The sequence below is a fragment of the Oncorhynchus masou genome, chromosome 19 (assembly GCF_036934945.1).
Source record: "Oncorhynchus masou masou isolate Uvic2021 chromosome 19, UVic_Omas_1.1, whole genome shotgun sequence".
In the NCBI taxonomy this organism is placed as follows: Eukaryota; Metazoa; Chordata; class Actinopteri; order Salmoniformes; family Salmonidae; genus Oncorhynchus; species Oncorhynchus masou.
This window is the reverse complement of record NC_088230.1, coordinates 9,986,573-10,012,592: the sequence shown is the minus strand read 5'-3', so window position 1 is coordinate 10,012,592 and position 26,020 is coordinate 9,986,573. Positions and strand designations below refer to the sequence as shown.

Genomic DNA, 26,020 nt, shown 5'->3' with positions numbered 1-26,020 from the left:
TCACCACCTGGGGGCGGCCCGTCAGGAAGTCCAGTACCCAGTTGCACAGGGTGGGGTCGAGACCCAGGGTCTCGAGCTTGATGACGAGCTTGGAGGGTACTATGGTTTTGAATGCCGAGCTGTAGTCGATGAACAGCATTCTCACATAGGTATTCCTCTTGTCCAGATGGGTTAGGGCAGTGTGGTTGAGATTGCATCGTCTGTGGACCTATTTGGGCGGTAAGCAAATTGGAGTGGGTCTAGGGTGTCAGGTAGGGTGGAGGTGATATGGTCCTTGACTAGTCTCTCAAAGAACTTCATGATGACGGAAGTGAGTGCTACGGGGCGGTAGTCGTTTAGCTCAGTTACCTTAGCTTTCATGGCAACAGGAACAATGGTGGCCCTCTTGAAGCATGTGGGAACAGCAGACTGCCGGCAATGTGCGTGTGTGTGTGTGTGCATATGTGTGACCTTAAAGGGACTAGGGACGTTTTTTCAATATTTTTCTGAATGGGTGAATGTTTCAGTGGGTGGATGAACACATGAACAAATGAATGCCTGAATAAATATACCTGAGGACTATTGAGTTCCCCAGTTACACAACCTATTTGTGATGAAGTCTATTTTTGGCACGGCAATGAATCACAGCCTTTTTTTCTCCCCCAATGACTCATCCAACAGTTTCATAAAATAGTGGTTTTGAAATTCTGCATGTCAATGTCACAGTCCACAGGGCCATCAGCATGCTGCAGTCTTTTTGTAACTGGTGTGTTTAATGATGCATGCAGTATCTGGGACTCCAGTACAAGAACTCCCATGAGCTGTTCCTTTTATCCTGTTAACTGTCATTATTTGTAGTACTGTATTCTGGATGTGCTGAAAATGTGCTGTTATTAACAGAGAGGTTTGGAACTCTCTTTCCTATTGGTCTATTAACTAATTTGACACATGGTGGTGTCACCATGGAAGGCCAAAACTCCCTCCCACCAAAACAGGCAGAAATGTCAGGCAGGCTGTTCAAACAGGTCTTACACTAAAAGAGTATTATCATCGTGTGGAAATATATATAAAACACAGGATTTTTTGTTTGTTTTTTGTTTTACTTCATTGGGCTTTTAATATGTTTCTTCACGACTAAATTAGCCTGGTTATAATTCATAAGGAATCTGGTAGAAACATCTTCTCACCTTTTGTCTAACATAGCTTGTTAGATATAACTATGTTTTTTTTAAACAATTATATGAGAATTAGAAGTTCATGTCAAGCAACTGCATTTAATATCATTGAAGCAATGGTACTCTACCTGTTTGAGCCCAGCCTCTGAAGTAGGCATACTGTAGCTCCTTGCTGCTAGCCCTTTTCTGCTGTGAGGTCCATCTGGATTAAGATCACATTCTCATTTACACTTGAAAGAAGGGTTGCTACCCATAATCCTCCACTGCACAGAAGGAGCTATAGCCTGTAAACACTGGGCTTATTAACCAGAAAGAAGCATCAGTGTCGAGTGTTCATCTCTGTGGCAGTAAAAATAAAAAATAAATATTTTTTAAAAAGAGTTTCCCCTTTCTTCTGTTCTGTGTCCCCAGTGTCCTTGTGATGCATTTAACATAATCCCCTCATCACTCCGCCATTCGCTTTCATCACTCACTGTAGTAGCATACGTACTCGGGTGCACTGGGCCGCCTTGCTGTGAGAACTCTCGCCCCATCATTCACTATTATATTATCGTCCTCCATTCTCTCCCCTTCAGAACCTCTGCTTTACAATAACTCCTCTTCCTCTCCCTCCTCTCCTTGCTTGCTCTCCAGCGGTGACGCACACGCCTAGCTATAAGGCAAAGACGCCACCGCCGGTGCCACCTCGCGCCACCTCCAAGCCCCTCATCTCGGTGACGGCCCAGAGCAGCACAGATTCCACCCAGGATGCCTACCACGAGGGAAGGCACCCGCGGGGGAGTATCCTGTGGGCGCCGGACGGTCTGGGCGGCTCGGGTCGAAACCTCTACAACTCCACCGACAGCCTGGACAGTGCCAAGGCGGTGACGTTGGCCATGGAGACGGCGGCGGGCAAGCGGCACGCCTCCATGGGCAGCCACAGCTCCGTGCAGACGTGTGACAAGGCGGTGCTCGTGTCCAAGGCTGAGGAATACCTCAAAACACCACGCTCTTCCATAGGGATTCAGGCAAGACAAGTTCATTCATACACACATATGCTCATCCACACACACATTATGCATAGATACACACACACACACACACACAGGACGTGATTCCTTTCTCACAACAGCACATTGTGCCTGCAGTGATGCGCACTAACACACCGCTAGTCACTGTCTCCACTCCCCATGACAGCTGATGTTAGACAAAGACACACGCAAACATACGCGCACACATGCACATCATTAAAAACCGTTCACACCGAGAAGTATATCATAAATTATAACAACGATGTCGCTCTTGCTGCGGGTGATTCCCTGATCCACCTCTACGCAGACGACACCATTCTGTATACATCTGGTGTTAACTAACTTCCAAACGAGCTTCAATGCCATACAACACTCCTTCCGTGGCCTTCAAATGCTCTTAAATACTATTAAAACCAAATGCATATTTTTCAACCGTTCGCTGCCCGCACCCACCTGCCCGACTATCATCACTACTCTGACTTAGAATGTGTGGACAACCACAAATACCTAGGTGTCTGGCTAGACTGTAAATTCTCCTTCCAGACTCATAATAAACATCTCCAATCCAAAATTAAATCTAGAATCGGCTTCCTATTTTGCAACAAAGCCTCCTTCACTCACGCAGACAAACATACCCTCGTAAAACTGACTATCCTACCAATCCTGACTTCGCCGATGTCATTTACAAAATAGCTTCCAATACTTTACTCAGCAAACTGGATGCAGTCTATCACAGTGCCATCCGTTTTGTCACCAAAGCCCCTTATACCACCCACCACTGCGACCTGTATGCTCTAGTCGTCTGGTCCTCGCTACATATTCGTCGCCAGACCCACTGGCTCCAGGTCATCTATAAGTATATGTTAGGTAAAGCTCCGCCTTATCTCAGCTCACTGGTCACGATAACAACACCCACCAGTAGCACGCGCTCCAGCAGGTACAGTGAGGGGAGAAAGTATATAATCCCCTGCTGATTTTGTACGTTTGCCCACTGACAAAGAAATGATCAGTCTATAATTTTAATGGTAGGTTTATTTGAACAGTGAGAGACAGAATAACAACAAAAGAATCCAGAGAAACGCATGTCAAAAATGTTATAAAATGAGCGAAATAATTATTTGACCCCCTCTCAATTAGAAAGATTTCTGGCTCGCAGGTGTCTTTTATACAGATAACGAGCTGAGATTAGGGGCACACTCTTAAAGGGAGTGCTCCTAATCTCAGCTTGTTACCTGTATAAAGACAGCTGTCCACAGAAGCAGTCAATCAATGAGATTCCAAACTCTCCACCAATGGCCAAGACCAAAGAGCTCTCCAAGGATGTCAGGGACAAGATTGTAGACCTACACAAGGCTGGAATGGGCTACAAGACCATCACCAAGCAGCTTGGTGAGAAGGTGACAACAGTTGGTGCGATTATTCGCAAATTGAAGAAGCACAAAAGAACTGTCAATCTCCCTCGGCCTGGGGCTCCACGCAAGATCTCACCTCATGGAGTTGCAATGATCATGAGAACGATGAGGAATCAGCCCAGAACTACACGGGAGGATCTTGTCAATGATCACAAGGCATCTGGGACCATAGTCACCAAGAAAACAATTGGTAACACACTACGCCGTGAAGGACTGAAATCCTGCAGCGTCGGCTAGAAAGCACATATACAGTGCCTTGCGAAAGTATTCGGCCCCCTTGAACTTTGCGACCTTTTGCCACATTTCAGGCTTCAAACATAAAGATATAAAACTGTATTTTTTTTGTGAAGAATCAACAACAAGTGGGACACAATCATGAAGTGGAACGACATTTATTGGATATTTCAAACTTTTTTAACAAATCAAAAACTGAAAAATTGGGCTTGCAAAATTATTCAGCCCCCTTAAGTTAATACTTTGTAGCGCCACCTTTTGCTGTGATTACAGCTGTAAGTCGATTGGGGTATGTCTCTATCAGTTTTGCACATCGAGAGACTGAAATTTTTTCCCATTCCTCCTTGCAAAACAGCTCGAGCTCAGTGAGGTTGGATGGAGAGCATTTATGAGCATTTTTTGCATTGTTGCCAGTTTTCAGTTCTTTCCACAAATTCTCGATTGGATTCAGGTCTGGAATTTGACTTGGCCATTCTAACACCTGGATATGTTTATTTTTGAACCATTCCATTGTAGATTTTGCTTTATTTTTTGGATCATTGTCTTGTTGGAAGACAAATCTCCGTCCCAGTCTCAGGTCTTTTGCAGACTCCATCAGGTTTTCTTCCAGAATGGTCCTGTATTTGGCTCCATCCATCTTCCCATCAATTTTAACCATCTTCCCTGTCCCTGCTGAAGAAAAGCAGGCCCAAACCATGATGATGCCACCACCATGTTTGACAGTGGGTATGGTGTGTTCAGGGTGATGAGCTGTGTTGCTTTTACGCCAAACATAACGTTTTGCATTGTTGCCAAAAAGTTCAATTTTGGTTTCATCTGACCAGAGCACCTTCTTCCACATGTTTGGTGTGTCTCCCAGGTGGCTTGTGGTAAACTTTAAACGACACTTTTTATGGATATCTTTAAGAAATGGCTTTCTTCTTGCCACTCTTCCATAAAGGCCATTTTTGTGCAATATACGACTGATTGTTGTCCTATGGACAGAGTCTCCCACCTCAGCTGTAGATCTCTGCAGTTTATCCAGAGTGATCATGGCCTCTTGGCTGCATCTCTGATCAGTCTTCTCCTTGTATGAGCTGAAAGTTTAGAGGGACGGCCAGGTCTTGGTAGATTTGCAGTGGTCTGATACTCCTTCCATTTCAATATTATCGCTTGCACAGTGCTCCTTGGGATATTTAAAGCTTGGGAAATCTTTTTGTATCCAAATCCGGCTTTAAACTTCTTCACAACAATATCTCGGACCTGCCTGGTGTCTTCCTTGTTCTTCATGATGCTCTCTGCGCTTTTAACGGACCTCTGAGACTATCACAGTACATGTGCATTTATACGGAGACTTGATTACACACAGGTGGATTGTATTTATCATCATTAGTCGATTGGGTCAACATTGGATCATTCAGAGATCCTCACTGAACTTCTGGAGAGAGTTTGCTGCACTGAAAGTAAAGGGGCTGAATAATTTTGCACGCACAATTTTTCAGTTTTTGATTTGTTAAAAAAGTTTGAAATATCCAATAAATGTTGTTCCACTTCATGATTGTGTCCTACTTGTTGTTGATTCTTCACAAAAAAATACAGTTTTATATCTTTATGTTTGAAGCCTGAAATGTGGCAAAAGGTCGCAAAGTTCAAGGGGGCCGAATAATTTCGCAAGGCACTGTACATGCCCGTCTGAAGTTTACAATGAACATCTGATTGATTCAGAGGACAACTGAGTGAAAGTGTTGTGGTCAGATGATGCCAAAGAGCTCCATTTTGGTCTCAACTCAACTTGCCATGTTTGAAGGAGAAGAAATGCTGCCTATGACCCCAAGAATTCCATCCCCACTGTCAAACATGGAGGTGGAAACATTATGCTTTGGGGTGGTTTTTCTGCTAAGGGGACAGGACAACTTTACCGCATCAAAGGGTCGATGGACTGGGCCATGTACCATCAAATCTTGGATGAGGACCTCCTTCCCTCAGCCAGGGCATTGAAAATGGGTCATGGATAGGTATTCCAGCATGACAATGACCCAAAACACACGGCCAACGCAACAAAGGAGTGGCTCAGGAAGAAGCATATTAAGGTCCTGGAGTGGTCTAGCCAGTCTCCAGACCTTAAACCTATAAAATCTGTGGAGGGAGCTGAAGGTGAGAGTTGCCAAACGTCAGCGTCGAAATCTTAATGACTGGGAGAAGATTTAGTTGGACAAAATCCCTCCTGAGATGTGTGCAAACCTGGTGGCCAACTACAAGAAACATCTGACCTCTGTGATTGCCAACAAGGGTTTTGCCACCAAGTAATAAGTAATTTTTTGTAGTGGGGTCAAATACTTATTTCCCTCATTAAAATGCAAATCAATTAATAACATTTTTGACATGCGTTTTTCTGGATTTGTTTGTTGTTATTCTGTCTCTCACTGTTCAAAATAACCTACCATTAAAATTATAGACTGATCATTTCTTTGTCAGTGGGCAAACTTACAAAATCAGCAGGGGATCAAATACTTTTTTTCCCTCACTGTATATCTCACTGGTCGTTCCCAAAGCCAACACCTCCTTTGGCCGCCTTTCCTTCCAGTTCTCTGCTGCCAATGACTGGAACTAATTGCAAAAATCGCTGAAGCTGGAGACTTATATTTCCCTCACTAACTTTAAACATCAGCTATCTGAGCAGCTTACCGATCGCTGCAGCTGTACATAGACCATCTGTAAATAGCCCACCCAATCTACCATCCCCATATTGTTTTTATTTACTTTTCTGCTCTTTTGCACACCAGTATTTTTATTTGCACATCATCATCTGCTCATCTATCTCTCCAGTGTTAATTTGCTATACTGTAATTACTTCGCTACTATGGCCTATTTATTGCCTTACCACCTCACGCCATTTGAACACACTGTATATAGACTTTCTTTTTTTCAATTGTGTTATTGACTGTATGCTTGTTTAGTCCATGTGTAACTCTGTTTTGTCGTTTATGTCACACTGCTTTGCTTTATCTTGGCCAGGTCCCAGTTGTAAATGAAAACTTGTTCTCAACTAGCTTACCTGGTTAAATAAAGGTGCTACATTTTTTTTTTTCAATCTCACACTAACCCAATGGGACCCTGACCAATAAGGATTAATGACCACACAGCTCTACAGCCACTGGCCAGCCCAGAGAGCCCAGGCAGCACTCGGCTCAATATAACACACACACACACACACACATATATCACCTCATGATGACTAATAGAGTAGAATAACATTAAACGAAAATGTTGATGATGATTGTTTATCGGTGTAATTCAATTTGATCGCGTTATCTATTTTACACTGGCAACAAATCAAACTAATGAAAGAAATGGAATTACATTTACTAATGACTCAAAGTCTTCTCTGGACGCCTGCCGCGGCGGCTTGTGAACATGTTTTACACATTCTCATGGCCTCTGACTTGATATGAAACACGTTATATAGCATTAATGTGACCGTTTAAACCGCTCATTTCCCTTTCATGCCAAGATTCTCTCTTTTGCAATGCAAGTTTCTCAAGGGGTTGATAGAAACCGATGTATTGTCACCATCGTCTTCGTCAACCTCATCATCAATATCAGCAGAATAACCTCCAGTTCAGCACCATATTAATATAGGTCATCGCATCTGGTGTGAATAGTTATGTACTATGAAGTACTCATTGACATTATATTCCATACTCAACTTTTTCTACATCATTATTTTTAAGCACTAGGACTGTACTGTTGAAATGACTGTGTGTGTGTGTGTGTGTGTGTGTGTGTGTGTGTGTGTGTGTGTGTGTGTGTGTGTGTGTGTGTGTGTGTGTGTGTGTGTGTGTGTGTGTGTGTGTGTGTGTGTGTGTGTGTGTGTGTGTGAAGTGAGCCATGCGTTGGGGATATAGAGAGGGACCGGCCCATAAACGCCTTCACTCTCAGGGAGACAATCCTTTGCTCAGAATATAGGGGTCTCGGGACAAACACCGGCCTCTCTGTCTCTCGTCTCTCTGTATATACAGTGGGGCAAAAAAAATATTTAGTCAGCCACCAATTGTGCAAATTCTCCCACTTAAAAAAATGAGAGAGGCCTGTAATTTTCATCATAGGTACACTTCAACTATGACAGACAAAATTATTTTAAAAAATCCAGAAAATCACATTGTAGGATTTTTAATGAATTTATTTGCAAATTATGGTGGAAAATAAGTATTTTGTCAATAACAAAAGTTTATCTCAATACTTTGTTATATACCCTTTGTTGGCAATGACAGAGGTCAAACGTTTTCTGTAAGTCTTCACAAGGTTTTCACACACTGTTGCTGGTATTTTGGCCCATTCCTCCATGCAGATCTCCTCTAGAGCAGTGATGTTTTGGGGCTGTTGCTGGGCAACACGGCCTTTCAACTCCCTCCAAAGATTTTCTATGGGGTTGAGATCTGGAGACTGGCTAGGCCACTCCAGGACCTTGAAATGCTTCTTACGAAGCCACTCCTTCATTGCCCGGGCGGTGTGTTTGGGATGATTGTCATGCTGAAAGACCCAGCCACGTTTCATCTTCAATGCCCTTGTTGATGGAAGGAGGTGTTCATTCAAAATCTCACGATACATGGCTCCATTCATTCTTTCCTTTACACGGATCAGTCGTCCTTGTCCCTTTGCAGAAAAACAGCCCCAAAGCATGATGTTCCCCCTCGCCCCCCATGCTTCACAGTAGATATGGTGTTCTTTGGATGCAACTCAGCATTCTTTGTCCTCCAAACACGACGAGTTGGAGTTTTTACTAAAAAGCTATATTTTGGTTTCATCTGACCATATGACATTCTTCCAATCTTCTTCTGGATCATCCAAATGCTCTCTAGCAAACTTCAGACGGGCCTGGACATGTACTGGCTTAAGCAGGCGGACACATCTGGCACTGCAGGATTTGAGTCCCTGGCAGCGTAGTGTGTTACTGATGGTAGGCTTTGTTACTTTGGTCCCAGCTCTCTGCAGGTCATTCACTAGGTCCCCCATGTGGTTCTTGGATTTTTGCTCACCGTTCTTGTGATGATTTTGACCTCACGGGGTGAGATCTTGCGTGGAGCCCCAGATCGAGGGAGATTATCAGTGGTCTTGTATGTCTTTCATTTCCTAATAATTGCTCCCACAGTTGATTTCTTCAAACCAAGCTGCTTACCTATTGCAGATTCAGTCTTCCCAGCCTTGTGCAGTTCTACAATTTTGTTTCTGGTGTCGTTTGACAGCTTTTTGGTCTCGACCATAGCAGAGTTTGGAGTGTGACTGTTTGAGGTTGTGGACAGGTGTCTTTTAAACTGATAACAAGTTCAAACGGGTACCATTAATACAGGTAACCAGTGGAGGACAGAGGAGCCTCTTAAAGAAGAAGTTACAGGTCTGTGAGAGCCAGAAATCTTGCTTGTTTGTAGGTGACCAAATACTTATTTTCCACCATAATTTGCAAATAAATTCATTAAAAATCCTACAATGTGATTTTCTGGATTTTTTTTCTTCTGGATTTTGTCTGTCATAGTTGAAGTGTACCGATGATGAAAATTACAGGCCTCTCATATTTTTAAGTGGGAGAACTTGCACAATTGGTGGCTGACTAAATACTTTTTTGCCCCACTGTATAGTATAGATCACTATAGTTTACCAAGCACCCTCATTGATGTTCTGTTAGTGTAGTAGTAAAATAGTTCACCCATGATACTGTAATAAAGATGTTACTGACATTGACGTGTGTTATTGTTTATGATCAAATTGGTATTTACCAGGTGGAGACGGCGACAGACTCCGAGTCGGAGAGCAAAGGGCTTCCTCAGTACCATTCTGTGGGCACCCAGGTGGAGGATGACAAAGGGTACGCATGCAGGAAATGGAAACAGAAAATACAACCGTTGCAGTTTGCCCTCTGACCTTTTACAGCAGCAGTTGATAATCTCCCTCTGGGTCCTGATTGCACTAAATCAATATTTATCGATATTGTGAAACTTATATTGCACATGTTCTGTTGAAAGAATAGTTTTTTTGTATACAGCGCCTTTGGAAAGTATTCAGACCCCTTGACTTTTTTCCAAATTTTGTTACATTACAGCCTTATTCTAAAATTGATTACATTGTTTTTTCCCCTCATCAATCTACACACAATATCCCATAATGACAAAGCAAAAACAAGTTTTTAGACATTTTTGCTCATTTATAATAAATAAATAAAAACTGAAATATTATATTTACTTAAGTATTCAGACCCTTTACTCAGTACTTTGTTGAAGCACCTTTGGCAGCAACTACAGCTTCGAGTCTTCTTGGGTATTACGCTACAAGCTTGGCACACCTATATTTGGGGAGTTTCTCACATTTTTATCTGCAGATCCTCTCAAGCGGTGTCAGGTTGGATGGGGAGCGTCGCGGCACAGCTATTTTCAAGTATCTCCAGAGATGTTTGACCGGGTTCAAGTCCAAGCTCTGACTGGGCCACTCAAGTACATTCAGAGACTTGTCTTGGCTGTGTGCTTCGGGTCATTGTACTGTTGGAAGGTGAACCTTCACCCCAGTCTGAGGTCCTGAGCTCTCTGGAGCAGGTTTTCATCGAGGATCTCCCTGTACTTTGCTTCATTCATCTTCTCCCATCTCCACAGAGGAACTCTGGAGCTCTGTCAGAGTGACCATCGGGTTCTCGGTCACCTCCCTGACCAAGGCCTTTCTCCCCCCATTTGCTAATTTGGGCCGAGCGGCCAGCTCTAGGAAGTGTTGTTGGCTCCAAATTCCATTTAAGAATGATGGATGGCACTGTGTTATTGGGGACTTCAAATGCTGCATAAATGTTTTGATACCCTTTCCCAGATCTGTGCCTCTTTCTCGGAGCTCTACCGAGAATTCCTTCGACCTCATGGCTGGGTTTTTGCTCTGACATGCACTGTCAACTGTGGGACCCTTTATAGACAGCCTTTCCAAGTCATGTCCAATCAATTGAAATTACCACAGGTGGCTTCCAATGAAGTTGTACAGACATCTCAAGGATGATCAATGGAAACAGGGATGCACCTAAGCTCAATTTTGAGTCTCATAGCAAAGTGTCTGAATTCGTATGTAAATAAGGTATTTCTGTTTTTATTTTTGATAGATTTGCAAAAAAATATTTTAAAAAAACTGTTTTCGCTTTGTCATTATGTGGTATTGTGTGTAGATTTCTGAGGATGTTTTTTCATTTAATCAATTTTAGAAAGAGGCTGTAATGTAACACAATTTGGAAAAAGTCATTGATTCTCTGAATCAATATCATCAATATATTTGTTTTCTCTCTCTTTGGACCCATATATTATTCTTCTAAACTATTTATTATTCTCTGTATAGATATATTTGTATGTGTGTGTCTGCATGTGTGTATTCTCCCTCAGGCATGGCAGGTTCAAGCGCTCCAACAGCGTGACGACGGCCGTACAAGCTGACATGGAACTAGAGGGCTTCCCCACCATGGAGGACAAGGGCCTGCAGTTCGGAGGGGGCTTGGGCCTCCGCGGGGGCCACTCAGAGCCTAGCACGCCCACCCAGTACGGGGCTGTCCGCACCGTCCGCACCCAGGGCCTCTTCAGCTACCGGGAGGACTACCAGCGCTCCTCCAGCGGACCGCCCAGCCCGCAGCCCGAGTCTTGGCTGACAGAGCCCTCTCTGGAGGGGGCTGAGACGGGCCGAGTGTCCCCCCTCCGCAGGGACGGCGGCTGGTTCATGCAGCTCCTCCATAATGAAACTAAGAGGATGGAGGGATGGTGTAAAGACATGGAGAGGGAGGCGGAAGAGCATGACCTGTCGGAGGAGAGTGAGTTTCTGACGCTGCAGCATAGAGGCATGTACTAGCTCTATAGTCCCTAAGGCAGGGGCTGTTCATATTCTAATGCATTCGTTTCTCAATGCATTCACTGATAACCCTTTAGAATTGAATGGGCAAAGTCATGTTTGTGGATGAAAATGTATTACAACCTACAAGCGTTGTTATTAACACATTTGCTTTGCTAATGAATACCTGTCCAGTGTTTTTCTTCTTGGTGCTGTGGACAGATTTGAGTGAGATAACACTGGTGCGTAGGCAAAGAGCTCTATTTTCATGTCATCCAACAAATGTAAACGCCTGGAGTTCGCTAAACGCCATTGGCATTTAATTGTAACCAGTGCTGTGGTCAGATGACTTGAGAATAGAGCTCTTTGGCCACGCACACCAGTGAGGGGTTTTGCATCGAAATAAGGATGCATAAGCAGGAGAGAACCCCATACATACTGTATAATATGGTGGTGGATTTTTGATGTTTTGGAGCTACTTTGCTTCCACTGGTCCTGGGACCCTTGTTAAGGTCAACGGCATCATGAACTTTACCCAGTACCAGGACATTTTAGCCAAAACCCTGGTTGCCTCTGCCAGGAGGCTGAAGCTTGGTCGTGCGTGAATCTACCAGCAATAACCCCAAGCACACATCAAAATGTCCATTAAATGGTCCCTGACCCCATTTAAAACCTGTGGTTTTTATTGAAGATGGCAGGCCATAAGCGCAGATCAAAATATATCAAGGATCTGGAAGGATTCTTTATGGAGGAAGGGTCCAAGATCCCTCCCAATGTGTTCTCCAATCTCATAAAACATTTTAGAAATGGCCCCAGTGCTGTTTTCCTTGCAAGGCGAGGTATTGAAAACAGGGGTGCAAATTATTTCACCATTATCATTTTGAGAGAAACAAAGATTACTTATTAAACAAAATCTCTTTCCCTGAGAAATGGTAGAGAAAAAAAATATATATGATTTTCAAATGTTTTGAAGCATACCATATAGCTCAGTATTTGTATGATTTATTTTATAGTATTTTTTTGCCTGATTATATTTACAGAATTAAGAGTCTAATCTCACTCCATATGCGCATCTCTCTCTCTCTCTCTCTCTCTCTCTCTCTCTCTCTCTCTCTCTCTCTCTCTCTCTCTCTCTCTCTCTCTCTGTCTCTGTGTGTGTCCTCCAGTCCTAGGGAAAATCCGAAGTGCCGTGGGCAGCGCACAACTCCTCATGTCTCAAAAATTCCAGCAGTTCTACTGGCTGTGTCAGCAGAACCTGGTAAGTGCCCAATAATACTATAATAGACCATGGCGGGTGTACCATGATGGGTGTACTTTGACGTGTGTGTGAGAACATATGCATGCATACGTCAGTGTTGTGTATTGAAATTACGCCTTATATCTCACATTCTCACTGTTGATAACTTACTGACAGCACACAGGGCTTGATAAGTGCTGTGCCTGCAGCTGCACTGACTGGCTGCTTCCAGAAATAGCTGTCCCAATTGACATCGAAACAGGCCTTCTGCTTGTACTAACACCCCCCCCCCCCTACAGTAAGCGGAAGAAGAATAAAAATAGGAAACTGAGGTGTCTACGTTCACACCGTTCATTAATACAGAGAGACAGACTTTCAATGGGTTTTGAATAGCGAACCTTCCACCCTCTCTCGTTACTCACCCCAAACGTAGTCGAGAAGTTTTCACATTTTCGTAAGACCTCATTTTATTTACCCGCCTAATGTCAACCTGCATTAGTTACTGTAGGGCTAGTCTCAGAAGACACACAAATACAGTTTCCAGAGCTATCCTCTTTGTTAAGTTACTTTTTGAGAGAGACTGCTCAGATGATGTTTCACTTGCCATTTCTTCACACAATGCAGACATTTCTTGAATAAAAAAAAGCAAAGAGTTTGTGAGAGGAGGGGCTTTAATGTCTGATGCCTATGATACCTTAAAGCCGGTGTTTTGCTCTCTTTCTGAGGGGCCGTGGGCTCTCTATCTGCGTTCCCCCAGAGATAATGGGATGATGGATGAAGTCCCACATTTACTGTGACAGGGCTTAGATTGCCCTGAGCCTCTCAAACGTGTCCCACTGACTAGTACCCCTACCAGAGGCATAACCTCATATCACAACTGTAATGACTGTGTGTGTGTGGGGGGGTGAGCGTGCGTGCACGTGTTTGTGTCATCTGGACAGCGCAAGTGGTCAGTAACACAAATGTCAATGTCGAACCTGTTCAGGTATACAGCACACCGTGTTGCGTTTGTGTGCTGAGTCATTGCCGACCTTTATGTGTAATTATGCGTTGAATGTTCACACAAACAGATAAGTGGGGGTGATGAATGCTCTTTTATAGTGTAGAACGCCACATGGATGTAGCCTTGATTTGCTCTATGAAATGGAGCTCATGGCTGGCAAAAGGACATGAAATGCATCTGTTATTTTAAAGAGTTAAGGAGGACATCTAGTGGTTGGACAGTTTACAGGAGGGGGTTTGGAAGCAGGTGTTGGAAGATGCAATAGCTGGTGATGTAACACAAGCACTTAAAAAATCCCAATTATAGTCTATAACAGTTATGACTATACGTTCTCATGGTCACTGAGGTGTTGATAACTATATAAAATGTTCTCCCTCCCCCACCTTTCACTTTTCCGGTCACCCCCCTTCCCTGCCACCCTTCACCTCTCAGGACCCCAGCGCCATGCCCCGCCCCACCTCTCAGGACCTGGCCGGATTCTGGGACCTGCTGCAGCTCTCCATCGACGACGTCACTGCCAAGTTTGACGAGCTGCAGGAAATCAAGAGCAACGAGTGGAGGCCCGTGGAGAGACCCGAGAAGAAGACACCATTACAGGTATGTTAATGGAGTTGTTACCCTTGCTTAGCTGTATAGCTTTTCACAGCTAGCAAACTGGACTGTGGAGGTGTATTGTCTAATGGTATTGGCCAATTCTTACTTATTTGTATTGTTTTATCCTGCCCTTGTTCAGAAAATTACATGGCTCAAATCTCTCATTCTCTCTCTCTCTCTCTCTCTCTCTCTCTCTCTCTCTCTCTCTCTCTCTCACATTCTCTTTATCTCTCATTCACTCTCTATAAAGGAGAGGAAGTGGCCTCCCCCGCTGCCAAAGAGGCCTCCGAAGGGGCGTGGCGGCGTGATGCGGGAGCGCTCTCTGGACCTGCAGGACCGCCAGCGTCAGGAGGCACGGCGCCGCCTCATGGCAGCTAAGCGGGCGGCTTCCTTCAGACAGAACTCAGCCACAGAGCGGGCGGACAGCATCGAGATCTACATCCCCGAGGCCCAGACCCGCCTTTGAGGTCCAAGCATTTACCCCTCTAGCCTGACCCCGACCTCAGCTCTGCCCCCTTCCGGCCCCCATATCCCAGACCCAGCCAGTGGGTGTCACCCAGACTCCTTCCTCCCTCTTTCTTGTCGTCTGTGTCTCTCACTTTCACTTCTTACTGTTTCTCTCCATCTATTGCCCTTCTTCTGATGTCCTCTCCCCTTTAAGACGGAGGTAATATTCACCACCCCTCCACCCCATTATAATGAGCTGCTACTACAACCTCCCCTTTAACCGAACTGATCCACCATCACAATTATATTTGGCTATTTACAAGCAAAATGATTATTTTCTATACTGTAACAAATTCTCTTGTTGGAAATGTATTCATCCCCCCCCAAGAGCTTTCGCATTGCCATCATGTATTATGAGCCTCTGGGTAAAGTAAGGGTAATATCAGTGTTTTCCCACCGTGTTCAAAAGGAATCACAAAGTGCAACTTTTCTATGGAGAATCTCACCAGCATCAGTGGTCTTGGGCTAAATCACCCTGTGCGGAGACTACTACTCCCCAGTGGTAGCACAGAGGTGGTGATGACTCACTGTCAAGATAGAAGTCTGGAAATGTCTCCCCCATGTTTGTGGGTTGTCAGTCAAAATGGGGGGAATATGTAGTCTTGCAGTGGGCACTCTAGGGTAAAAACCATAGACATAGAATTCAAATCTATTTCTATGGGGTCTATTCTATTTCTATGGTAGAGACCATGGAGTAGTCATCACATCTGATATGGTCGCACAGCATCCTGGGTATAGTAGTTCCGTTGTTATTCTTGGGACGTACTCACACCACTTTTTACCAGGCTTGCTGCTGCAGCCACTGCCTAACATTGCTGAGACATGGGATGTGAAAAAGACATGCAGCAGTAACCCAGCTAGCACATTTAGTTCCTTGGAAGTTGTGGGACAGAAGTTTTTGGTTTCCAATTGATTCTTGGAACAAAGCCATAAGTTTCCTGATCGGTAAAACTGAACGTTTTTAAAACGTTCTGGGAATGTACATTTTTAGGCTGCACGGAGGTTCTGAGAACCTTTTACTACGGTTCCCTGAAAGTTTTCCTGGGAGGTTTTATTAACGTTCTGAGAACGAAATTATAGGTTATTTGAAGGTGATCAAATAACGTTCTGAGAACATTCTCTAAATGTTGTGAATGTTTGGAACTAAATATTAAGGTTATTTTGAGGTTTTTGAATCACTTAAAACGTTCACTGAACGTTTCAATAAGACTGCTAGCTTAGGTTGACTGTTTTGAACTCCAAGCAGAGATAGGACACACGGAAATGAATCATGCAAACACATGTATTTTTTAAATTTGGCACAGCGTCAGTGAGATTCAAACCTATGATCTTCTGTTCTCTGTCCATGGAATTAGTTCACTGCGACAGCAGGATGGAGCTACAGTAGCATGCCATGTTTTTTAAACTCATACAAATATGTTAATTATAGTATATTCCAAAGGAAATACATTCCAAAGGAAACTCATTAAGACCAGGGCGCCCAATTATTGGGCCCAGCCAACACACCTGAACACACTTACGAAGAAAGAGGATAGAGAGAGTTTTGTTGACACTGAGAATAGATGTATAAGATTATTATAATGTTCTTTGAACGCTACAATGTTTTTTCTTGTGGTTCTTATGTAACACTTTCTTAATGTTCTTAAAACAATGGCTTTAAATAGAACCGCGAGGAAACCTGCAGAAAACTTTACACTAAAGTACTGAAATTCCCACAGAATAACGTTGTTTCTTAACGTTCTCAGAACTATTTCAGAATATTCCCAATGTCAAACCAGTTGACGAACATTCCTTCAACATTACACATTATTTTGTTAAATGTAACCATGTTTGAACTTTTAGGAAACATTCTGTTAAAGTAATGAAATAACAAGAAAATAAAGTGTTTTTGTCAAGTTCCTTAAATGTGTTGAGAAAGTTCCAAAGCCAAGCAACTATCCTGTACCATTCCCAGAAAGTTGTGGGAAGGTTGAATGCAAAATAACCATGGGACAACCACCCGGTCACCATGCTCTAAGAAACTTATGGTTCTCAGAACGTAATGTGCTAGCTGGGACAGTACCTTAGGGCTGCCTTTATGCATTTTCAGTTACGATAACTGCTTTGTCGTAAGGTTGAAACATGGTTATGATATGGGTTGTACAGTGCATTTATTCGTCTGATCCATGTTTCCATTGCAACACTATTGTAAAACACTTAAAGGGAAAAAATGTTTCAAATTTCATGAAAAAAAAGTTGACTATGATATAATGCATTTTTGCACCTTATATATACTATTCATGTTTGTATTTCCAAGGGAAATGTAGTAAATGACACTCACATGATATTGTTGCAGTTGAATTGCAAGGACAAAAAAATGGAACATTTGCTATTGAATATGTCTATAATGCTGTTCTATACACAGAATCAATCTGCACCTTGAGTTTCGTGTCCATCCCCTGATGTCCAGTACTATTGTAATGATAATAATGGTGATAAATAATGTAATCTATCACATATATACCCAATGACCAACATCACAAACTACATTGAACTTGAATTGTATCATAGTGGACGCTGTGAAAGAATGACTGTCGATGGGGTGAAGAGAGCAGTGCCCCAACAGACAGATGACTTGTACCTATTAGAGACCACATCACACACATTCTATCCCATCCGGCACACACCAATCAAGTATTTTTTACAGAACTGGTGTGGGACAGACAGGTGCAAATGTCACTTTAACACTATCCAGTTACTGGTAAATGGTGCTGCTTTTTACCTGAAACGGTTGTCCTTTACCCAGTCCTATGTGCACACACACACACACACACACACACACTCAAGGACTTTTTAATAACAGATATTTACTAAAATGGTGCCCATAGCATCTGCAATTAAAGATGGTGGCTATTGACTTGCGGGAAGAAAGAAAAAAAACATATTTGCAAAATGTCTATTTGCATTGTTCATTTTTACTTAAAAGTTGTTTATTGACAATACGTACGATGAGGTATTTCTACTCTCTATCTTGCCATGAGCTAAGAGGGTTGCTGTAATAGTAGCCATAGTCAAAGGTCTAGGGAATTCTAGTGAGCGAGAGAGCAAGGCATTTACATTTTTATGACGTTACTCCGTTGCTTTGGCAGTGCTCTACAACACCACACTTGGAGCTTATTGTTTCAATGAACTGTATATTTCCTTCAAAAAATGAAACTGTACTTATACTAGATGACATGATATACTGGCATTTGCGTTGTACTGCGTGTCATTGATATAGTATTCCATTTACCCAAATGAACAGTAGATTGGATTTTTTTTTGTATAATTCATTTATTCCCATATACTTGTTATGTTAGGGTTGTAAGCTTCTAGCACCAGTGGTCGACTAGGAATTTTCAATAGAATGTGATGCAAAAACAGGGTGAGCTGTTATATATCCACATAGCCTAGATTAAGACCATTTTAATTGCGACCTTTTGGAAGGGCAACACACAGTAAGCAACAGTTCAGTTGGTCAAATACGTTGCCAGATATTTTGCTAAAAATGGGTGGAAAGTAGTTGAATAAACTGGGACTTTCCTCATTCCTCTATAGCTTCTGGTAAACCACTCAACGTCTCCAATTTCATTTCCTGACATCGGCCTCTCTCTGCTGTGAACCTCAATGAAACCGTTATGTACCAGACGGCCTTAAACACATTGAAAGCAAAATCATATACGAATGTAGAGTCACTAACAATGCAACAACAACAAAAAGGTCATAGGAGATGTGTAGGTGCTGTGTAAAAGCAAACAGTACAGTATTGTGATTCTATGTGGACACAAAGTCCATGTCTGGTCTAAGTGCGGTAACAGCAGAAAGTGAGAGACATTGATAGCTTAATGAAGAGATTTCAAAAATTAAAATAAAATAAACAGTCAGGTTCCCATTAGATTAGGGTATGAGCGTTGAAATGATGTCACTTTCACACCCATGGTGGTCTCATCTGAAAGATTCATAACTACAGAGTCAACAACTGCTGCTATATATAATGACGTACTAGTAACTATTCACCACAGTTACCAATTTGCACACTGATACATAACACCAAATTCAAGATTATATTAAACATGATAGATTGGCCAAGGCAAATAGTTCATGGATCTTCACGCTCTTCTTTCCCCTTTATCGTTTCCTAGTCTTTAGTTATTCATATTGTGTGATATTATAATGTATAGCCCTCTACATTAGGTGCATAAATTGAGACAGCAATTTTTTTGTCTTCGTAGAAAGTGAATTGCCCTTTCTCCAGTCTCAAACATACTCTATTATCATGTTTGTCCCATACCGTATACTTTCCCATGATCTAAGGAGGGTTTGCAAGTTTGGCAACTACGTACGATGGGGGAAAAAATCCTTAGGTGCCTTAAAATCAGACTTACAAGAATCTATGAATGAATGTTTTAGTTTGAGGTCTTTGGTTGGAATACGATGCCGTGCAGAGTGCTTGGCCATCTCTGGTTGTGTTGATTGAGTTGCAATGTCACCTCAAAGGGCTGTTTGGGAGGAAAGCTAGCTTGTTTTTTTTCCATCCAAATGCCTTGATATTAGTCGTTTGGATTAGCATTGGATCATTTTGAATTGTTATACTGTTGTATGACTGCAGCACAAGTTGATAATTGAAGAGGATGAGATTATGTGAAAATTGAATTGATACATTTTGTGTGATTTGTTTAAACTATGCTTTTGGTAAGATCTGTCATTGTTGGCATCCATTCATTCTCACAGGTAGATATTGTTCCCATTAATCAGGGGGGGGGGAACATGTTACCTTTGGTGTAATCCGCAAGTTTGGTGATTCATATTTATTGGTACATGCCCCAAGTTTACATTATGTCACTGGTATGCAAGTGTCTTCGTGATTGGTACACACTGTATATCATTTATCATCATGAAATCTTGTATGTTGATGGTCTTTGATTTATTTTGACCAACAGAAAGTGCAGCGTAGACATTTTTGATCAGAATCAAACTGAATCAATGTAACAGGAGCAAACATAGGTTATGTGTGTACGTGTGTTTGCATTTGTGTGTGCCCTGCGTGTGTGTGTGTGTGTGTGTGTGTGTGTGTGTGGCTCGGAGGGGGATGGCAGAGAAAAACAACATCCCAGGGAGTATTTTTCCTTGCTATGATATCGTAACCTCGTCCCAGTTCTCAATGCTTTATGGCTTATTATCGTTACCACAAACTAGAGACTGACTAAACTTGACCTGCTAAAAAGTGCAATAGTGTTTCATACAACAGGCAGGCACACATACAGCTATTTACCTCATGGTTTGAGAGTCAGTTACAGTGACAACACACGGCCACCACACGCCTGTGTCCTATGCAGTAGTCCTGCCAGCCTGCACCATGTCCCCATTTCTACAGACATTCCCTCTAACGCATGATGGCCCCAGTGGAAATGAATCTTGTTTGCTGATCTTTATGGAAGTGGACATTGTCTTAAGGAGGTTGAATAATTGAATTGTTGTGCACAGTTCAAATCTCAGTACGTTTTCAGTCATCTTGATCCATCTTCAGAAACGTTGGTGTTTTTGCACACTTACTGGCCATCTTGATGGGTCATTCTGAAAGCAGCTTGATATTCTATTAAACACACGGTACATCACCCTCATCTAATATGCAGTATGTCCATGATGAATTGCTTTCCTGATTGCATTTTAACGATTGGAAATATCCTCCTTTTAATGCTCTTCAAGACTTAAACGCTAATCACACACATATAAACAGACATTTAGAATAACAAATTGCATCATATCCAAGTTCTTTGGTGTGATATTTTGTTCTGCAGCCCTTTTACGTGTGGAACTCTTTTAGGGGCTAAAACGTACAGTGTTCCATGAGTGACATTTTTGCTACATCGTCTTGGGCAAATGTGTTTGGTGGGCTGTTGTGCTATAAACCTCAAAGAAGTCAGTAAAGGTGCTGAGGTTAATTGAACTTGTTTTTTCTTGTTTTCTTTCTCAAGAATGACAGAGATTGGTTTATTCTGACAATCAGCGCACAAACACAGGTACGCGCACATACACACTACACAGCAGTAAGACAAAATGTCCTCAAGATGGCACCCTAAATTCTTTATTTTGAACAATTTGTCTTGAGGTATTTTTACACCAACACAGTTTTCTATGGCCCTGTAAACTTTGCTTGAGTTTTTCTTTCAATTATTTCCTTTTTTCCAGTGCAGTTGCACTCTAAGAATGTCTCTCTCTCTCTCCTCATAAAATATTTGATTCAATAAGGAGCACAGTGTTGTTCTTATCATTATCACTGATTTTGGCCACTGACCTTCCACAAAATACCATGGGCTCTTTCTTAATTTCCTTGAGGCAATGTTATTTTATTTTATTTTAAAAGGTTTGAGCGAATCAGAGCTGCTTTACATTGAAAACCACATGGACTGAATGTGCCCACTGCCCTTTTAGCAATAAGCTTCATTCAATGCATTGTAGCCTTTACATCACAACATCTACAGTATGGCCTTCTAATTTGACCTGCCACCCAAACACTTTATTCCTTAGTCAATGCCAATGGAGGGTTCTGCCTACAAGGTCTCCCATTCCCCTGCTATTACCTAGGCCTACATGTACAGTGCCTTTGGAAAGTATTCAGACCCCTTGACTTTTTCCACATTTTGTTACATTACAGCCTTATTCTAAAATGTATTAAATAGTTTTTCCACTCATCAATCTACACACAATACCCCATAATGACAAAGGAAAAACAGGTTTTCCAATTTTTTTTAGACTTGTCCCGAAGCCACTCCTGATTTGTCTTGGCTGTGTGCTTAGGTTCTTTGTCCTGTTGGAAGGTGAACCTTCGCCCCAGTCTGAGGTCCTGAGCGCTCTAGAGCAGGTTTTCATCAAGGATCTCTCTGTACTTTGCTCCGTTCATCTTTGCCTCGATTCTGACTAGTCTCCCAGTCCCTGCTGCTGAAAAACATCCCCACAGCATGATGCTGCCACCACCTTGCTTCACCGTAGGGATGTTGCCAGGTTTCCTCCAGACGTGACGCTTGGCATTCAGGCCAAATAGTTCAATCTTGGTTTCTTCAGACCAGAGAATCTTGTTTCTCATGGTCTGAAACTCCTTTAGGTGCCTTTTGGCAAACTCTGAAGCAGGCTGTCATTTTCCTTTTACTGACGAATGGCTTCCGTCTGGTCACTCTACCATAATATTTGGTGGAGTGCTGCAGCGATTGTTGTACTTTTGGAAGGTCTCCCATCTCTGCAAAGGAACTCTGGAGCTCTGTCAAGAGTGACCATCGGGTTTTTGGTCACCTCCCTGACCAACACCCTTCTCCCCAATTTCTCAGTTTGGCCGAGTGGCTAGCTCTAGGAAGAGTCTTGGTGGTTCCAAACTTCTTCCATTTAAGAGTGATTGAGGCCACTGTGTTCTTGGGGACCTTCAATGCTGCAGAAATGTTTTGGGACCCTTCCCCAGATCTGTGCTTCGACACAATCCTGTCTTGGAGCTCTTCCGACAATTCCTTCGACCTCATGGCCTGGTTTTTGCTTTGACATGCACTGTCAACTGTGGGACCTTATATAGACAGTTATGTGCCTTTCCAAATCATGTCCTATCAATTGAATTTACCACAGGTGGACTCCAATCAAGTTGTAGAAACATCTCAAGAATGATAAATGGAAACAGGATGCAACTGAGCTCAATTTTGAATCTCATCACAAAGGGTCTGAATACTTATGTTAAGGTATTTCATTTTTTTTTATATATATACATTTTCCTAAATTTTAAAAAGTCTGTTTTCGCTTTGTAATTATGGGGTATTATGTTTAGATTACTAAGGCTTGTTTTTATTTCAACCATTTCAGAATAAGGCTGTAACGTAACAAAATGTGGAAAAAGTGAAGGGGTCTGAATACTTTCTGAAGGCACTGTAACTCAACTATATGGACATTTGAGGCAGATGTGCATTCATTGTTCACATTGACAGTTGTTGTGTTTTTAGCCTTTAAAAGCCAATACAACTTTCCCAGGGAAAAGAAAGGTCACCATTTACCTGTGCAATTTTTTTCTTTTTGCTAAATGTTTTGCGAGGGGAGATAGCTTTCACTGTATGCTTACCTATGGTGAAGAATTTATTGTTTTGTGGGTATATTTAATAAATGGCCTCTCATGGGTTTTGGAATGTAACATGGAAGAAAGTGTCTGATTGGATAAAGGCAGATGTTTAGCTTAAACTATTTTGAATTGTTAGATATCACATCAATAATAAGGATGAATATAATGCCAAATATTCATTATTTGTACAGAAATATACATATATAAATATATAAATTCATGCCTAATTTAAACTATTTTCCGCTCTTGAGTCAACCATGTTTTTGTTGTTTGAACTTTCCTTTGTCTGGGTTTTTTTTCAAGGACTTAAGACAGCATGCATGATAGTGAAATGTATGTATGAATGTATTATCTGATGTTTCATTGCTGTTCAGTATTGCAGCATTCTACAGATTGTTTTGTATTTGACTAATTTGCTGTTTAAGTTACTATTTCAATTGAAATTATATATTTGATTATCTGAAATGATTGTTAACCTTTCTTTTCTAAATAAGAGTTTTTGAACTATTGATTTGATTTGATTATTTTCCTGCTTTATCAATGTGCTTCAGTATTTTTATGCTATAACTTATCAATCTGACTCTTTGAATTAAGTATTGCTAATGACCATCTTTTGTAAATAGTTCTGCAAATAAACATTTTTGGAAGAAAATTGCTTCTGTTTTTTAATATTTTAGTATTTTAATAGTATTTTAATATTTCCATCCATATATAATTTTAGAGAGAAAAGCAACATGTCTGTGTTATGATGAGAAGAAACAATGCATATTAAGGTGGATAACTTAATTGAAGTTATTATTCTAAACTTTACTTGAATTAGGGTATACATCTGTAACGTTTACAACATCGCTATGAGTGTTGTCCCTCATCATTGAATTTGTTGAAATGTAACGTAAATGTGACCATATTGTTCATCTTTCAGTCCCATACAAGTATTGCATATTTGTGTCTGGTGAAGTCTATTTATTGGTGATTCCTAATCTTTCTAGCATGCCTCTTGGCAACATGAGCAAATCAATGTAGAGCATTTTGCAAGGTAACATTGTAGCGGCAGACTCATTTGTATCACCTGCTAGACCAGACAACGTTTCAATGGCAAAAGGAGGCTCGGGGAAATAAATGTAAATATAAAAAATCTATATCTGGAGTTATTTTCATGAAATGAAATGAAATTTTCATGAAATGAACACACAGTGCTTCACTTGACATACAGTGATGATTTAAAAATGCACTTAAAAAGACCGCATTTCTTTAAGGAGGAAAATGTTATGGAAATAACCATGCTGAAAGGCATTACACAGAGGCCAGAGTGTCTGCTTGTTTTTGCTCCTTCCAATAAAAAAAGCTCTGGTTTAAAAACAGACAACCTCTCTTTCACACCCTTTCATTGTCTTTTACATGGACACTTGCCATGGCCACCGCTCACGACGCGTTTGTTAAAACAAAGAGTAAGTTCACTAATTAGCAAGGAACTCTCCTCATCTGGTTGTCTAGGTCTTAATCGAAAGGAAAAACCAAAGACCAGCAGACACTAGGCCCTCCATGGAATGAGTTTGACAACCCTGGCTACGGGAACAGGTTAGCATCTTGAATCTTTATCTGCAGGCAACTCTGCAGGGTGGTCACTAGCTGCCAAAGTCACAATAGCCCCCAGAGGTTTCTATGGTAACGGTTAAAGGGCATACTCCTGCCTTCCTGCATCTGAAAGACCATTGTGAAACTGTGAATAAATAAACTCTACCCCACTTAAAGCAGTTAGCAAAATCCTAGAACAACATGTTTCAAATGCCCAACTGGCTACTCCTATGCAACCACATACAACATCTTTTGTCAGTTCTAGCATGTTTTGGGGTATTTTGATATTCGCTTTCGAAGGTAAGTTTACACAAATAAAGTCATTTGATTAAGTGATACTGCCTCTAATGCCATGATAGACTTACGCAATACCACACACGGCATCTACTACCATCTGCTCTGAGTTGCTAACTTCTAAATCAAATCAAACATACACACGCCAAATACTTACTTACGGTGAAATGCTTACTTACAAGCCCCTAAACAACAGTGCAGTTTCAAAAAAATACAGATAAGAATAAGAGATAAAAGTATCAAGTAATTAAAGAGCAACAGTAAAAAAATAACAATATATACAGGGGGTTGCCGGCACAGAGTCAATGTGCGAGGGCACCAGTTTGTGGGGTACATGTAGGTAGAGTTAATCTCATGGTAGAGTGAGAGAATTGAGTAGTGTCATGTTTGTGGGTTGCCTTATCTGTCCGGGAGTAAAAGGGACCACAGCTGTTTCTAAAGATAAAAGCTCAAAAGGTTTCTGTCTGTAGTGTTCAAAGCAGCGGATTTGGTTGTGTTGCCAGCTCAGTAGCAGTAGGACTGAAACAGAACCGGCTAAGCCCTTTACAGACATTAATCCACAACACCGCACAGTCACACACTTTGAACATGTTGCAGCAAAGCTTACCGGTATATATCTAGAGCCGCACAAGGACAATATTTTGCTATTCCCACCACTTATGTTCTACTGTACAGGATATATTGAATATTTGATATTGAATATTTGATATTGATATTTGATATTGATATTTGAATGGGCTACTATAGACTACCAGCAGGGCAGCCCCCAGTGCATACTGTCTGTCTCCCTTGTCAGAGGGTAGAGGCCTGTGTGGGGATTGGAGAGGAGCATTGGTCATGCTACTTCGGTTTCCGCTGTGGAGACTTGCATTTGGATATTTGGCTCAGAGTATTGGTGCATATAATGATAATCCACCCCGTGTCCCACAAGCCAGCTGTCTAAATTGCAAAAAAATCCAAATTCTTCAAAAACTGAAACATGGTTTGCCTATCTCCTGAGACTGTTCAATGACATGGATGGTTTCTTTAAAAAATCTCAATAAGATGCGTCGAGACCATGGCACGAACCGGCACTATGCTT

General features: G+C 41.8%; 1 protein-coding gene across 1 annotated transcript in view; it reads left to right on the top strand.

Moving 5' to 3' along the window:
* LOC135505781 (disks large-associated protein 2-like) overlaps positions 1-14,922 on the top strand; it is a 103,537-nt gene extending 88,615 nt beyond the window's left edge. The window contains exons 6-11 of the mRNA XM_064924916.1: positions 1,788-2,161; positions 9,564-9,649; positions 11,187-11,605; positions 12,789-12,880; positions 14,295-14,459; positions 14,707-14,922. Coding sequence (XP_064780988.1) covers positions 1,788-2,161; positions 9,564-9,649; positions 11,187-11,605; positions 12,789-12,880; positions 14,295-14,459; positions 14,707-14,922 — 1,352 coding nt within the window. The remainder of the gene's footprint in view (positions 1-1,787; positions 2,162-9,563; positions 9,650-11,186; positions 11,606-12,788; positions 12,881-14,294; positions 14,460-14,706) is intronic.
* The last annotated feature ends 11,098 nt before the right edge of the window (positions 14,923-26,020 follow it).